Source organism: Cavia porcellus, unplaced genomic scaffold, assembly GCF_034190915.1.
Source record: "Cavia porcellus strain 051 isolate PalLab524CR breed Dunkin Hartley unplaced genomic scaffold, mCavPor4.1 scaffold_19, whole genome shotgun sequence".
NCBI classification, from domain to species: domain Eukaryota; kingdom Metazoa; phylum Chordata; class Mammalia; order Rodentia; family Caviidae; genus Cavia; species Cavia porcellus.
Genome location: NW_026947502.1, coordinates 32,479,992 through 32,494,711, shown reverse-complemented (window position 1 = coordinate 32,494,711; position 14,720 = coordinate 32,479,992). Strand labels below are relative to the sequence as shown.

At 48.0% G+C, this 14,720-nt stretch overlaps 1 protein-coding gene across 1 annotated transcript; it reads right to left on the bottom strand.

The window, feature by feature from the left end:
* Positions 1 to 6,794: 6,794 nt before the first annotated feature.
* LOC134471691 (uncharacterized) lies at positions 6,795 to 13,351 on the bottom strand. The gene is made up of 4 exons (XM_063231342.1): positions 13,212 to 13,351; positions 8,262 to 8,705; positions 7,321 to 7,590; positions 6,795 to 6,963 (listed from the first exon to the last, which is right to left on the bottom strand). The coding sequence occupies exons 2-3, from the start codon at positions 8,703 to 8,705 to the stop codon at positions 7,381 to 7,383; spliced, it is 654 nt and encodes a 217-aa protein (XP_063087412.1). The 5' UTR covers positions 13,212 to 13,351; the 3' UTR covers positions 6,795 to 6,963; positions 7,321 to 7,380.
* Between the last annotated feature and the right edge of the window lie 1,369 nt (positions 13,352 to 14,720).

The following is a 14,720-nucleotide window of genomic DNA, read 5'->3' as shown; positions in this document are numbered from 1 at the left end:
TTTAGCACCTACCTGAGTTTTCAACCTTCTGGCCTTTCCTGCAGATTCTGACCCACTAGGTCAGACCCACAAGTGTGCACACACATGTGCACCAGCTGGGTCCATTTCTTCGGTAGATCTCTGACTAATATACTCTGTTGCCTTGAGGGAAACTGAGGCTCAAGATGTTTTTTTTTTTTTAATTTTTATTTAAGGAGAAAAGAAAAGAAAGAAAAAAAACAGTGAAGGGGTACAAGTTATACAGATTTACAGAATAAAAAAATGCGCAGTAGGAAATCACTAGTTAATGGATTACATATTGCCATCTTAGAAATAATTGTTCAAGTCACAAAATTAAAGCTTGTAGAGTGGACATTCCAACAATGATACTGCAGACAGTTCTGTTCAATGATCCAATAAAACTCTGTGATATCATTTTCTATCTTATACATTTAAATATACATGCAGTTATATAGTTTAGAGCACTTTCTTTTCCTCTCTTTTGTACAGTGACTATTACACATTTTGGGTTTCATTGCTCCCACGGTTCTTGTTGCTTTTTTGGAAGAGAGTAAAACCAAATGTGACATAACAGAACAGAATCGGTCAAGTCAAAAGGGTGGACATAATAGATAATATAAAAACATAATACAAGGTGATCAACAATGGTTACCATAATGCCTCCCGCTATTTCTAATAGAATTGCCTATATCATTAGTTGTAATACAATTGAACAAAACCGTAAAGAATAAAACCGACAAAACCAAAACATTGGAGATATTGTAGGTCTTCAAAAGTAGATAAAAGTCAACGAGAATGGGCGTTATAATGAATCTCTTTATCTTCTCAGCTGATGCCTAAACTTTCGAACCTGATACTATCCAGCAAAACAGAATAGAGGAACCTCAGTCAAAAACAAGATGGTGAGAGTAACACAGGACTTCAAATCGAGATAATAGAAAGTCAAAGTGGGTTACTATATTATATCCTGCTATATTTTTCCCTTTAATTAAATGGATAAAAATAAAAAAGTAAATAATGGAGTGGAGATTGAGAAAAAAGAGGGCATAACAGCGAAACAGGGCAGATCAAAACATAACCATTTAAGCAGAATAGTGTTTCACCACCAGATAATCCTGACCCAAAAATAGTTACCATATTGACTCCCTCCCTGAAGTCCTTGAGTACAACTTCATATACTGTAGCATTAAGTATATCAAAACAATGTAAATCCATTTAAGAGAATGACAGCATTATAGAGTATTTAGAATCGACTAACAGAAAATGAACAATGGTCTCTGTATAATCCCCTTGTCTTTAAAAGGTTTTTTCTTATACTATCGTACATAACAAAATCCAATAAGATACAACCTGTTTAGACCATTGGAGACAGAAGAACAAAAGCTAGATGAGACTTCAAAACAAGATGGTACTAAATCAGCATTACCTATTAAGATGTCATTTTCTCCAAAAAAAACTGTTCCTATCATCCAATCTTCTCTGTCTCATTTCTGTTGAGCTCTTTTTCTGTCAGTAGCTGTCAGTTTGTCTTCTTCATTTTGTTCTCTGCTCCATTCGTTGTGGCCTCCCCGCCCCTATTTCTGGGTTCTTTGTATTTTTCTTTTTTTAGAATATCCTGCAATACTTTCTGTAGGGTTGAATTGGTGGTTGCAAATTCCCCCAGTTCCTCTTTATCCTGGAAGCACCTCGTTTTTCCATCAATTTCCAGGGACAGTTGTGCAGGATATCTCAATCTTGGCTGTAGATTATTATCTTTCAAAGCTTGAATTATTTCTCCCCATGATCTTCATGATTTGATGGTTTGTGAAGAGAAATCTGCTGTAATTCTGATGGGTCTTCCCTTGTAAGTGATCTGTTTCTTGTCTCTTACAGCTTTTAATATTCTGTTCTTGTATTGAATTTCTGGAATTTTTATTATTATATGCCTGGGTGTTTCTCTGTTAGGGTTGTAGGTAGCTGGGGTCCTGTATGCCTCATACATTTGAGTATCTTTACCTTTTGCTAAATTAGGAAAATTCTCCTGGATTATTTCTGTGAGTAGCTTTTGTAGTTCACTTGTTTGTGTCCCTACTTCTTCTTTTATGTTCTTAATCCTTAAGTTATGGCTCCTCTTATCATCTTCTTGTCTTTGTATTATTGCTGTGTGTTTCTTTGTTATTTTTAAGAAGTTTTTCATTTCATTCTCCCATGTTTCAAGTCTGCCCTCCAATTCAGATAGTCTGTCCTTAGTTTCTTTCAAGCTGTTATGCCAGTCTTGGGTAGACTTCTTAATTTCTTGATAGTCCCTTTGCACCTGCTTCACATACTCAATGCTTTCTCTGTTTTCTCCATCAAGCAATTCTCCCCTCTTTTTCTGTTCTTCCATTCCACCATCTGCTTTTTCCTGGGTGGTGCTTAGCATTTCTCTAACTATTCTGCATACTTCTAGCTTCAGGTCATTGATAACTTCATTCCTGAATTGGTCTATGAGGCTCTCTATATGGCGCTTAATGTATATTGGTGCAGTGTCCACTATTGCCTGATTCTCAGGATTGGGGGTCGAGGAGCCTTTTTTGTTGCTTCCCTTCCCCATATTTTCTGTTCCTTATAAAATGTAATCTTACACAGGAGGCCCGGCTTCCCTGCCTGTCAGCCACAGCTTGATCAAATTGCGCTGGCTAGTTGTTCCCGCTCACCGCTGCGCCCCAGGGAGTTGCAGAGGAGGCAGCCTACACGGGAGTCGGTCGCTCCTCCGGGCCACCGTCAGGCTCTGGGATCTGGGTTAGGCCAGCCTAGGGAGTCCGCCAGCAGCGTCCCTCCGGCCAGGCACCTTTCACCAATCCCGTCCTAGAGGGGAATGTGCGGCTGCAGTTGCCACCGCGCCCTGCTCTTACAGGACTGCCCACGCCCAGAAAAACCTCCGCTGGAGTCAAACTGCGGTAGGGAGTCAGTTCCTCGCTCACCTCGCCACCAGTCAGCCTTCCTCCCTGTCCGTCGCGTTTCCGACTCCGTTCACAGACTCCCGTTCCCAAGCCTCTGCGTGTCTCTCCTTGCCGAGCCGCTGTGGAGGTAGCCAGCCGCCGGGCGGCGGGAAATCCAAACCGCGGTTTCCAATGGCGCGGAGTCGAGCCTCCACACCGAGATTTTTCTGTTCCTATTTTAGCGCCAGGACTGTATTCCAAGTTGGATTCTCTCAGCCCAGTTCGTTCCTGAGTCAGCAGAGCATATCTCTACTGGTTCGTATCTCCTTAGTCCGCATCATTCCTGGCCTCTGAGCCGAGCCTTTAGAGAGCGTTCAGTAGTTGCTGTTGTCTGTCCGCCATGTTCTCCCCGTCTCCCGGCACACACTTTTAATCCCAGTGCTCAGGAAGCTGAGGTAGGAGGGTTGCTTCAAGTCTAAGGCCAGTCTGGGACACATGATGACTTCAACCACATGGTTGGCACCACTTTAGGCAGCTGATGCACAGCAGGGAACAAGAAGCTCCTACTCCAATGGAGCTCGGGGTCGCCGTTCGCCTTACGATCCGGGTGTACAGTGAACCCAAAAAGGACCTGCTCGTAGCTGCCTGCCACCAGCTCCATTCAGCAGCACACGTGCCTCCGAGGCTCAAGATGTTAAAAGAGATCCAATCAAGGCATAGAGTATCATCCCACAGCCACAACGTAGCTGAGTAAACCGGGAACAACTTGGATGGCCTTTGTCTTTTCTGATACCACCCCTAATACTTCCCCTCTAGCTACCCCTCATCCTGAGATAGCGTTTGTGGGGTGACCATGTGTGCCTGTACCAACAGTGTGGTTCCACCTGTGGCTCCCTCTCCCCCTTCCCAAGCCCAGGCACTGATATCTTTTTGCCTACCATAGCTATGTCCCACTCAGTGCCTTGTGCCCACAGTGCCTTAGAAGGGAATGGGATGTCCTTTCTCCTCCAGACTTTCTCTGCAGGCAGACTACACACTTGGCCAAATCCTCCAGTGATGGCCATGCTCATAGGGGGTCTTGTATCGGTCACATTTGGGAAATTTTGTTCCCATGGGAATATTCTGACCTCCTCCCCCTTTAAACTAAGTGATTCCATGTCCTTGAGCATCCTGCTCATTTCCAGGTGGGCTCAGCCATGGGTCCCAGTCAAGACACCCCAAGGCTGACAAGAGAGATGAGGAGTATTGTCTGGAGAAGAGCCAGACACCCATGTCACCTCTTCCAAGTCAACATGCAGCAGCTGGCCAGGGCTACTTCTTCCAAAGCAAGATGGAGTCTGCTCACTGACACTTGATCCTAAAGGGGCCCACTGAGAAGTAAGGGCTTAGAGATAGGAGGGGACTCATGCAGCCCCTGCTGACTTCCTACCTGGGTGCACAGACAACCTGTGTCCAGGCGTGAGAATCAGAAGCAGCCCTTTGAGGGGAAGAGCCTAGGGTGGAGCACAGAGCCTGCTGGGGAGTCTTACAAAATCCTCTGAAGAGGTGGGAAGTCACACCCTATCCTTGAGCTCTGCTTTTGCAGCACACAGTGACCCTTTAGTCTTGAGGCAGAGATGCCATCAGCATGAATGCTCAAGCTATGTGCTGCCTAAGGTCTCTGAAGAGTGGTCCTTTGGTCATGTAAAAAGCTGGTCAGTTCCCAAGGCCACTTTTGCAGGACCACCTAAGAGCTGTCAGGCAGGTTGCTAACCCCTCAGGCCTGTGCCAGCACCCACGAGGGAAGTGAAGGCCCTGTGTTGGCAAGCAGAGCTCCTGGCAGCGCTGGATGGCTTTCTCAGCCCAGAAGCTTGCTGATTAAACTGCTAATGAGCTGGCGCACAGTGAAAGGAGTGGGATCATTTTCAGAATGAACCACTGTGCTCTGTTCCAGAAGGTGCACCACAGATCTGCTCGGGACACTCATCACCCAAAGGAGGGCCAGGGCCAGTTTAGCAGCAGCTATGGACTGGACTCAGAGAGTCCCAGAGCCCTGGGCTGTGGGACACAGCAGAATGCTGGCTCCTGGGAGGGATCTGGGTCACGCCTTGTACCTGCCTTCTGCACTTTGGAGCAGCGTGGACAGTGCTGCTGTTCACATCTGTTCACACCTGCATGCTACCCGCTGGACAGCAGGCAGCCATTGACCATGACATAGGTTAAAACAAAAAGCAAGGCACAAAGAGATTCATCTTGCTAGGGTCAGACAGAAATGGTACCTCCTATGGCCTTGCTGTCTCAGGTCTTCCCTGCAGGACTCTGAGGACATTGTTCCCTGCAGAGGGTTCCTACAGACGGGAGAGCTGGCATCCTTTGATAATAGGTTTGATAATTCCCATTTCCCATTGGCTCTTTCAATGTCCAATTTAATGCCCAATGCCTATTAACAGCAGCAGAATTTCCTTGCGTGCCAAGTACATACTATGAGCATGCAACCAACCCAGGTCGCATCTTTCCTTCCTCTCTCCCTTGTCCTCCTCTCCTCAGTGACCCTAACATTCACGCCTCTTTACAGGCCATCCCACGCCCACCTCTCCACCTGACTGCATCACTGTCTGGAGCCATTATGCGTGAGCTGTCCCTGGGAAGCTCGGCCTGCTTCATCGTTGCTACACTGGCTGCAGACAGGAGCAGCTCCGAGGCTGCTCCCCAGGTGGAAGGAAAGGGAAAGGACATGCCACGACTTCCAAGCACTGGGGAGCTTCTCCTTGGCAGTTCTGCGAGGGGCTCCGTGCAGAGCATGCTGGGACAGTGTTCAGGCCATCACTGATTGAGAGTGATGCTTGAAGTAAGCGGCTGCACAGTGAGGACAGAGGGGCCGGCAGGGAAGCTGCTGCCTACTCGCCTCTGACTTTTGGAAGAGGGACTGGTGTCCTGTTCGGTGACGTTCAAATGATGAGATTCTGGGCCGCACCCCCAACTGTGAGCGTCTTGTCAAGGCTTGCCAGCAGAGGGCGCTGCCACACAGCACTTGGGGCTCCCGGGTGGAAAAGCCCTCCTGGCTGACAGCTCTGGAAGGTTTCCCGGAGGTTTTCCCTGGTGCTGCCTGGCAGGGAGCCAGCCTGGGCTATGCTTAGGCAATAGAGATTCTAATACAGGAGTCTCTCTGGAGAGGAGACTCAAGAAGCCCGCGTACTGGGAGCGGAGTGCAGCTGTAGAGGTAGATTTCTCCTGTTTACCTGCCTTGGTTTACCAAAGCCTCAGAGTACCAACGCTTCCACCTCATGCTCCAGCCCACGGTGCTCTAGTAACATCTCTTTGAGTCTCAGGCACAGCAATTCCCCATTCCTCATCTGCGAAGAATAAGACTCAGGAAGATTAAGCACTTTCTCTGATGGCTGATTCACACCTGTTGTTTGGCGACTCTAGGGCCTATGAGCTACCTCAAGAGGTGGTAGAAACTCCCACAGGCCTTTGCCCTCACTTTCACTGTCTGCATAAATACACCCAGTTTCTCTACCACCATGAGCCAGGATTAACATTTGCCAAATGCAAACATAGTCTTAGGGCTCTTGAAAGCTACGGCTCCATAAGGAAAGGAAAGGGAGTGTCGTGGGTGGGTCTCTTCTGTTGTGCATCCAGGAGACATCAGCTGCAGGGCTCCGGGTGCGTGTGGTGTGGGGAGACCGGTAGATACTCTATGCCTGGTCTTCCACATGGGCTTGGGCATGCTGCCTTGCCTTCCGGAGCCTGTTTATTCACCTATAAAATGGATGTCTAAGGATCACAGAGATGCTCTCTGTAAGACAGTACATAGTAAATGCTCAGAAATAGAAGCTGCAGGTATTTCTCCAAGCAACAAAGGAATGCACTGATCCAAGCCTTATAGTTCTATGGTTTATTTGCAAAACTGACCTCTGGGCACCCTGCTCCTCCATTGCTCAGGCAGCCCCTGCTCTCCTGGGTCTCAACTTAGGGCAGGCTATGGTAGGAAACTCAGGCTGGAGTGCTGGGCCAGACAGTCATTCCTCGGCAGAACCGCTTCAGCTGCAGCGGGTCACTCCTTGTTGGGCAGTTTTTCCAGCTAGGAGAACAAAGCAGGGGAAGCCTGGGAGTGGGCAGGTTGCTGTGGGGTGGGGTGAGATGGCCAAGCTGCTCCCTCTTGCTCCTCCAGGATACAGGCCAACCGCAAGCCTCCTCATGTGCACACAGGTACAGGAGTTGTCACACCAGCGTGTGCAGCTCCAAGCCCTGAGAGAATGGGGTGAACCTCATGGGCTGTGTCAGTTCCTCCTGCTGACCTCCTACTGCAGGGAGAGCATGTTACTTGGTCACAGTTTGAGGGCCCTGAGGCCAGGGTGCAGGTGGGAAGCAAAGGCCTGAGAGCTGAATCCCAGCCCAGCTCTGATCTCTAGAAAACTGACAGCTGTGAGAAACTCACCTCAAGCCACCTTCAGCCTTTGCAGAGAACTGGGTGCCAGGCCTCATTCCCCAGCAGCTCCTAGTCTCTCCTGGACAGTGAAGCAGGAGGCCCTGGGGCAGTGTGCAGCTTCTCCTCGGGGCTTCTGTAGTAAGGCACGAATCCTGTGGCACAAAAGCCTTGGGTCCCAGAGAGAGAGTCACAGGAGCTCCCTGCAGAGAGCAGCAGCATGGGGCCGGGGGCCAGTAAGTGTGAGGACCAGGAGATGAAATCAGAGCTTGCAGCAGAATCCTGGGTCGGAGGGAAACAAGGGGGTCAGCCAGATACTGGTGGCTGGACGGTCGGGGAAGAAAGCAAGGCCCATGCCGGTTCTGCAGGAAGAGGAGCACTTCACAAAGCCACCAACCTATGTCCAGAGGGACCATGGGGAGGACTGGGACTGGGCCTCAAACTCATCTCCCTCTATAGTCACAGGACACAGTGCCCGCAGCTGTAAGGTAACAGGGAATGGGTGTGTGGCCAAATCCCAGGCTTGCAGCTGCTAGCTGTGTTTCCTTAGCCATCAAATGGGAACAATATGACCTAAGTTGCAGGACTGTAATTAGCATTCATGAGAAGATGCATGTGAAGCGTGTGACTGAGCACCTAGCTGGACACAAGGACAACATTACTGGGCACAGTCATCACAGTAGCTCTCGGAGCAGCTGCTCCTTTTTCCTCCTTTAGACAGAACCAGAAGAAAGCAGTTTCCAGGCCACTTTCTTAACAAGTGGTGGAGCTGGAATTGAGCAGGGGCATCCTGGCTCCAGGCTCTGTGATCTTAACTAGTGACATGTGGTTCTGAGAGCCCAGAAGCCCTCGGGGGTCTGGAAAGCATCCTATTGGGGTGAGGACCCCGGGGCAGAGGCCAGGAGCATCTCAGGGGCCTGGTACTCCTCCGTCCTTTCATGGACCCAACTCACAGGGCATCTGTCCCTGACTGGTGTCTCGCAGAACCAGTCCTCCTGTGCCTTCCCACCAGGGAGAGAGTCTTGGGAGTGCTCATGCCACCGGCTAGGAAAGGCAAGGCTGGGAAGACTGTCTTCCTTGGAGCGATAGTAAGGGAAGAAGCCACTGGCTGGCACTGAATCCTCCAGAAATGGTGCCTGCCTGGTCCACGGGCTTCCTTGGTTCATGTAAACCTCAGGCTGCAGGACCAACTTCTCTTCAGCCAAGAGCCAGTCATAGGTGCGGAAGAAGGGCAGGCACACTGAACCTTCTGGAGTCTTGCAGGAGAGGCAGAGCAGCTCCTTGTTAGCTGAACTGGTGCTTTGTGGTTTCTTGGCCGAGGGCCCTGCATCCTCCTCCTCCAGCAGGCTGGGAGAGAACAAAGCCTCAGATTCACCTTCATGGTTCTTCAGGGTCATCTGGGAAGAGAGGTTGTTCCATCTGTAACTGTACCCCAACTTCCTTCCAGTCCTGCCCATAGTAAGTCACAGGGGCCATGCAAAGCCCAAATCTAACTGTGCTCCTTTGAAAGCCCAGCAATAGCTTTCAGCCACAGTAAGGTAAGTCAAAAGCCTGAGGCACTGGTTCCATCAACACCTGCAACAGCATACTACATCTGTCTCCCCTGCTCACCCTGCTCCTCATACACCAGCCCTCTTCCCAGTCCCCAGCATTGTCATACTTGGCCCTGTCTTGGCCCAGATCTGCTCCTCAATTCTCAGCTCATTCCCAGCACCCAGCATCCCCTCAGGATGACTCCAGATCACTTCTGCCTCGCTGAGATGCTTTTCTTGTCTATTGTCTGCTTGCTCTAGTGTGAAGTAGTCTCAGTCTCTCTGGTGCCTCCCTGGCCCTTCAGCATGATGCCTATGATAGGTACTTAACTGATAATTATTCAAGAAATAATTGATCTAATCTTAGCTTCTGAGCTCATTTTATATTTCCTTCACTTTGTCCGGCCCAGCCACACAGACCTCTTTGACCTTTCTAATTTGCCAAGCACCCTTTTGCCACAGGGCCTTTATGCATGCTAACAATCCTTTCTGGGATCCTTTCCCTCTCTGTTGCCCTGGGTGATGCCTTCCTTGGTGCTCAGAGGAAGGTCATGCCCCTTATTTCACTTGCTTACACAAGGGTGATGTCATTTTTTAAATTTTTGTTTATTTCAAAGAGAACAAAACCAAACAAAGTAAAACAGAATAAAGCCAATCAAAACAAAACAATGAAAGTGAAAGAGGACTTCAAAGTAAGATAATAGGAAATCATTCATGGCTACCATAATGCTTTTTGTTACCTTCAAAGTAACTGTCCATACCATCAGACATAATAAAATCAACCAAAATAAAACAATGAAAGTGATACAAAATTTTGAAGAAACTTCAAAATAATAGAAGATTGACAATGGCTATCATAATATATCTTATCTTCAAAATAGCTGCCCATACCATCAGACATAATAAAATCAAATAAAACAAAATGAAATAAAATCAAAAGAAAACAGAACTGTAAAAATGATACAGTACTTCAAAACAAGACAATAAGGAATAACAATGGCTCCCTTAATGCTTCTTGTTGTATTCAAAAAAGCTGTCCAGACCATCAGACATAGGCATGTAAAATTAGCCAATCAGGGCAAGAACAAAGTTGCTTCTTTACTTCTGTTATCTTTTCAGAAGTTTAGGTGTGTGACTTCAAATTTCTTCTATGTCCGTGTCTTCTGAACTTGTTCTGTGGGGGCTGGAGGTCTGAGATTGTATTTAACTCCTTTGTGTTGACCTTTTCCTGTTTTTCCAGATCAGTCCATTGCTGCATCTCTGGTGCTTCCTGCATTTGCTGCCAGCCCCTGGAGAAGGGGATTGGTCCAGGAACCTAAGCTCTTCTAACCCATGATTCCCAGAATGGTGGAGAGGCATAGGGTGGTGGTTCACAGATGCTCCCCTGATGATGGAGGGGGTTGCTCAGGATGTGGCTTCTTCTCTGGGGCCAGTGCTGGGCTCGTGGAATCTTTTCTGGCTGCTGGAGTAGGGCCATTTGTTCTCAGGTTTGGGTTGGCTCTGCTACTTCTTTGTTGATTTTCTTGATCTGTTTCTCTGTGATATGGGATATTGAAGCCTCCTGTTACAATTGTGTTATTAATTATTTGACTTTCCATGTCTGCCAATTACTGTCTTATCTGGTTGGATGCTCCCCTATTAGGCACATATATATTTATAATGGTTATGGCATTTGTCCTGTCTCCAGCTTTCTCATTGACCCTAATCAATCTTGGGTTGTTCTTCTTTGCTTCATTTTGTAGCTGTTCAATTGATTTCTCGTGGCCCCTTGTCATTTTTAATATACCTTTCTTTTCATGATCACTAGCTGCAATTCTGTCTTCAAGATCTGAAATTCTATCCTTTCCATCATGCAGTCTGTTACATATACTTTCACTGGCCATTTTAATCTCCTGAATCTCTTTTTGTATCTGTTTCACAGATTCCATTTCTGTCCTTCGTTGGACATTTTTTCTTTCCACCTCTTTCTAAACTCATCTATTCTTTTGTGTCTTCTCTAATATCTTGGCATCATTTCTTTTTGTATCTGAGAGATCATTTTCCTTCTATAGCCTTTTCCACTTTTTTCACTTCTGTTGTTATCACTTCAGAAACTTTCAGTATTTGACTTCCAACTTCATCCATCTTGTTGAGTTGCAGGCCCTTTATGGGTGGGCTGGGGACCTGGAGCTGTACCCTGCCTCTGCACTTCTGCCATTCTCCATTTTATCCTCTTTATTTCGTCTTCTATGTTGATGCCCACCAACCTCCTACAACATGTAACTCTACCATGAACTCCAAGGCCTCTCTCAAGGAGGAAAGGAGATGTCCTCCAGATGTAGCTGGCTCTTTGTAGCCATCCCAAGAGCCTTAACTTCTCCAGTGTTTGCAGTTCTGTGACACTGTCCATGTTACATCCCAGAGATGTGCTGGGTACGGAGCTGATCTTGGCTTCTGGATGTACAGGCTGATACTGGTCTTCCCTCAGTGGGGCTCTCCACGGTGCAACTGCTGTCTGTGTCCTTGCTGCTGCTTCAGATGATCCACGTTACTGGCCTCACTGATGACTTTGCCCTCCAGCAGTGAGTGTGTGTCTAGGTGCTGGGCTGTTGTGCTGGGTCTTGGGGTTCCTGTAGGTCTTCGCTCTCTCAGCTGGCCCACTCTCCAGGATGCAACACAGGAGGCCCAGATGGCAAAGTCAGTGTCTTCCAGCCAGCCCTGCCCTCTAGGATAGAATGGAGGTGTGCTGAGCATGGCCTGACTGTCTTCTAGTCCAGCCACTCCCCCAGGATGTAATGGAAGGGTGCAGAGCGCAGACTCACTGCCTTCCAGAGGCTCTGCCTTCCAGGATCTAATGGAGGAGCGCTGAGCACTGATTCACTCAGGATATCATCTTAATATTGACTTTCACCACCTTGCTGCCTATCATTCAGCATGCCCACTGCTCCACTGTAAACCATCTGTCTGCATGTTGCTTGGTTAATGCTTATCCCATTAGTTATAAACTCCTCCCTCCATCAGTTTAGATCGATCTATATATCCCCAGGGCCTAAAAGGATCCTGGGTTATGGTAATCACACAGTACTGGAAGACAGACAAGAAGGGTGGGAGGGAAGGAAAGAGATAGAAAGAGAATACCACGGGTGCCTCAGCCAAGAGCTAAGTTTTGCCAGACTCAGTGTTTGTGGTGGGAGATGCAGGGAAGCAGTGTGAGGAACCTCTTCTGAGGCCCAGAAGTCTCATAGAGGCCTAGAGTTCTGGTAGTAGAAAACCAGCCTGTGTTCCACATTGCTTCACGGAGCCATTCCAGAGTCCATGTGGGAACCCACTGATGCTGAGCGAGCCTCAAACTGTACTAGCTTGTGGACTCTAGGCTCCATACAACGGTCTGGTCCATTGCAGTCTGTTCCTTATCCTTCCTGACTCTGCTGGGGCCTCAGGATCCTGAATCCCCTTTCCTGGTCACATGACTTTATAGTCAGTGCTCACCCCATCTCTCTGCACGTAGCCTTAACACAGAGGCCCCCTGTAATGCAAAACCCTGGCTCATGGAGTCAGTCTGGCTCATGGACTGAGCTCTACAGAACAGGCATCAGAGCCACCCAGAGCTCTAGGTACCTGTTCAGGGCCATCTTTGCTGAATCTCTGCCATCCCAAATGCTCCATGGAGCTCTGCAGTCCTTTCTCTACAAGGCAAGCTTTAGGAGTCCCTTGGGAGGGTGGACTTCCTCCCAACTTTGCTGAGCAGAGGAAGCAGAGGGTGGCTGAATGGCAGCACCAGGCTCTGAGCCCAAGAGGGCACCACTGCAAAGCCTGTGTCCTCCTGAAACTCATACTTGGTTGTGTTTCACAGGGGACCTGTGAGTGTGACCTTACTGATTTGGAAACAATATCATGGCAGATGTAATCAAGGTAAGATAAGGTCATCATGGGCTAAGGGAGGCCATAAATCCTGAGTAGTGTCCTTAGAAGATGAGGGAAATTTGGACACAGAGACAGGGAGAAGGCCACGTGACAATTTAGGCACAGACTGCATTGATACAGGCATTAGCCAAAGAATGTCAAAGATTGTCAGCCATCACCAAAAGCCAGGAAGGAGACACGGAACAGATGCTCCCTAGGAGTCTCAAGAAGGAACTGTTACGTCCAGCAGGGTGTGTCTGGGGGAGGTGCTGGGGAACCCCGTAATGACCCTCTGTCTCCCGGTCTCTGCCCTCACTCAGATGAAGAATGAAGTAAGACTCTCAGTGGAAAACTGGGGTGTCAAGGCAGATATATGGCGCAAAGCAAAAGTTTATTCAAAATGTGGCAAATGCAGAGAAAGCACAGAGCTATCTCAGCAGGGTGAGCCATAAGATGGGGGCGTCCCGTGCGGGGTATGATGCTGCTCACAGTTTCAGTGCGCACCGCCTCAGGTGCTCCCAGGTGAAGTCAGCAGCAGCCCCGAGTCCTGACGTGATTCAAACTCAGGCCTGAAGGACAAGGCCTCCCTCGCTGGCCTCATCCTCCTCCTGGTCCCCTCTTCATCTGCCAAACCCCTCTGCCTGTTAGGAGAAGATTCCACTAGAAGCCTGATGCCAAACAAGAGAGCCAGAGGATTCTGTTACCATGGAGATTCCTACCCAAGTGCCCAGCACCTGTGATCATCACCTGCCTCTTAATTCGTATTAATCCAGATCTCTCCAGTAAAGTGGAGAAACAAAGAGAATTTGAGCATCTTTTGGAATCAGATCAGGTCTTTGCACCTGAGATCAGTGGGCTGTGTAGACTTCTTCCAGGACACCTCTGAGTGACCCAGCATTTCCAGTAGCAGGTGAAGGGGAGAGCCAAGGGCCGGTTCCACTAAGGCCAGGGAGTGAGTTGTCCATGGCTAAGCCTCTTAAGGTCCTCACGCCTGCACCTGAATGAGGCTGTCTGGGCTTGTCACTCAAGTTCAGCTGCTTCCCTGGTTCTTGCCGTGTTACTTGCTAAGTGACACACTCGAGGGAGGACTGATTCCATGCAGAACACTTGCTTTCTCACACAGAGCTATGACCCTGCTCTCGGCCCAGGCCTGGTGCTTCTCCTCAGAGGGAGGAGGGAACAGCCATGTGACACCTCCTTGGCCACGTAGCATCACGTGGTCCTCACTAGACATTTGTAAGTCAGGAGTGTGCCACTCTTGTGCCATTTCACAAACGAGGGTTGAGCCACAGCACTGGGATGGGAAGAAGGGCTCCAGATTCCTCTCTAGCCTTAGGGCTGAAGCAGGAGAGCTCCGTGTACCACAGAGGACCTCAGCCCGCCCCCAGCTGATTTCTGGGCAAAGTGGGACAAAGTGGGACTCCCTCACTGTCTCCTACCCAGTGCTCATGGATTCTGAAACTCTTCTCCTGCAAGGCCATTTAAGGTGACTTTTCTCCTTATAGACTTTTAAAGCCCTGTGGGATTTACTTTTGTAAGTGTAGTAGATTGATTATTTTTGGTTGTTTGTTTGTTTTTTCATTTTAAATGATCAGTTGATCCAACATCATTTATGAATAATTTATTTTCTCCCAACTTGATTTGGAATACCACAACAACCACATTCTAAATTCTTAGGCTATTCTAAACTCAAGTCAATTTCTAGAATTTATTTGCTATCCATCTCTCTGTCTCTCTTGGTTCCAATACCATGTTTCTTTGAACTCTTTAACTTTATATGTGTTTAGTTCAGATTGCATAGTTACCTCCTATATTATAAATCAACTTTTTAGTGCTAATTTACATATGCCAGAAAGTATACTGCTCATAAATCCATACACCTATGTAATTAATGACATTACTTACAGAGGTATTTCTTCCCAGTCCCAGGCAACCACTGATTTGTTCTTTGATACTGTAGATCCATTTTTCATGTTCTAGAATAAGTGGAATAACACA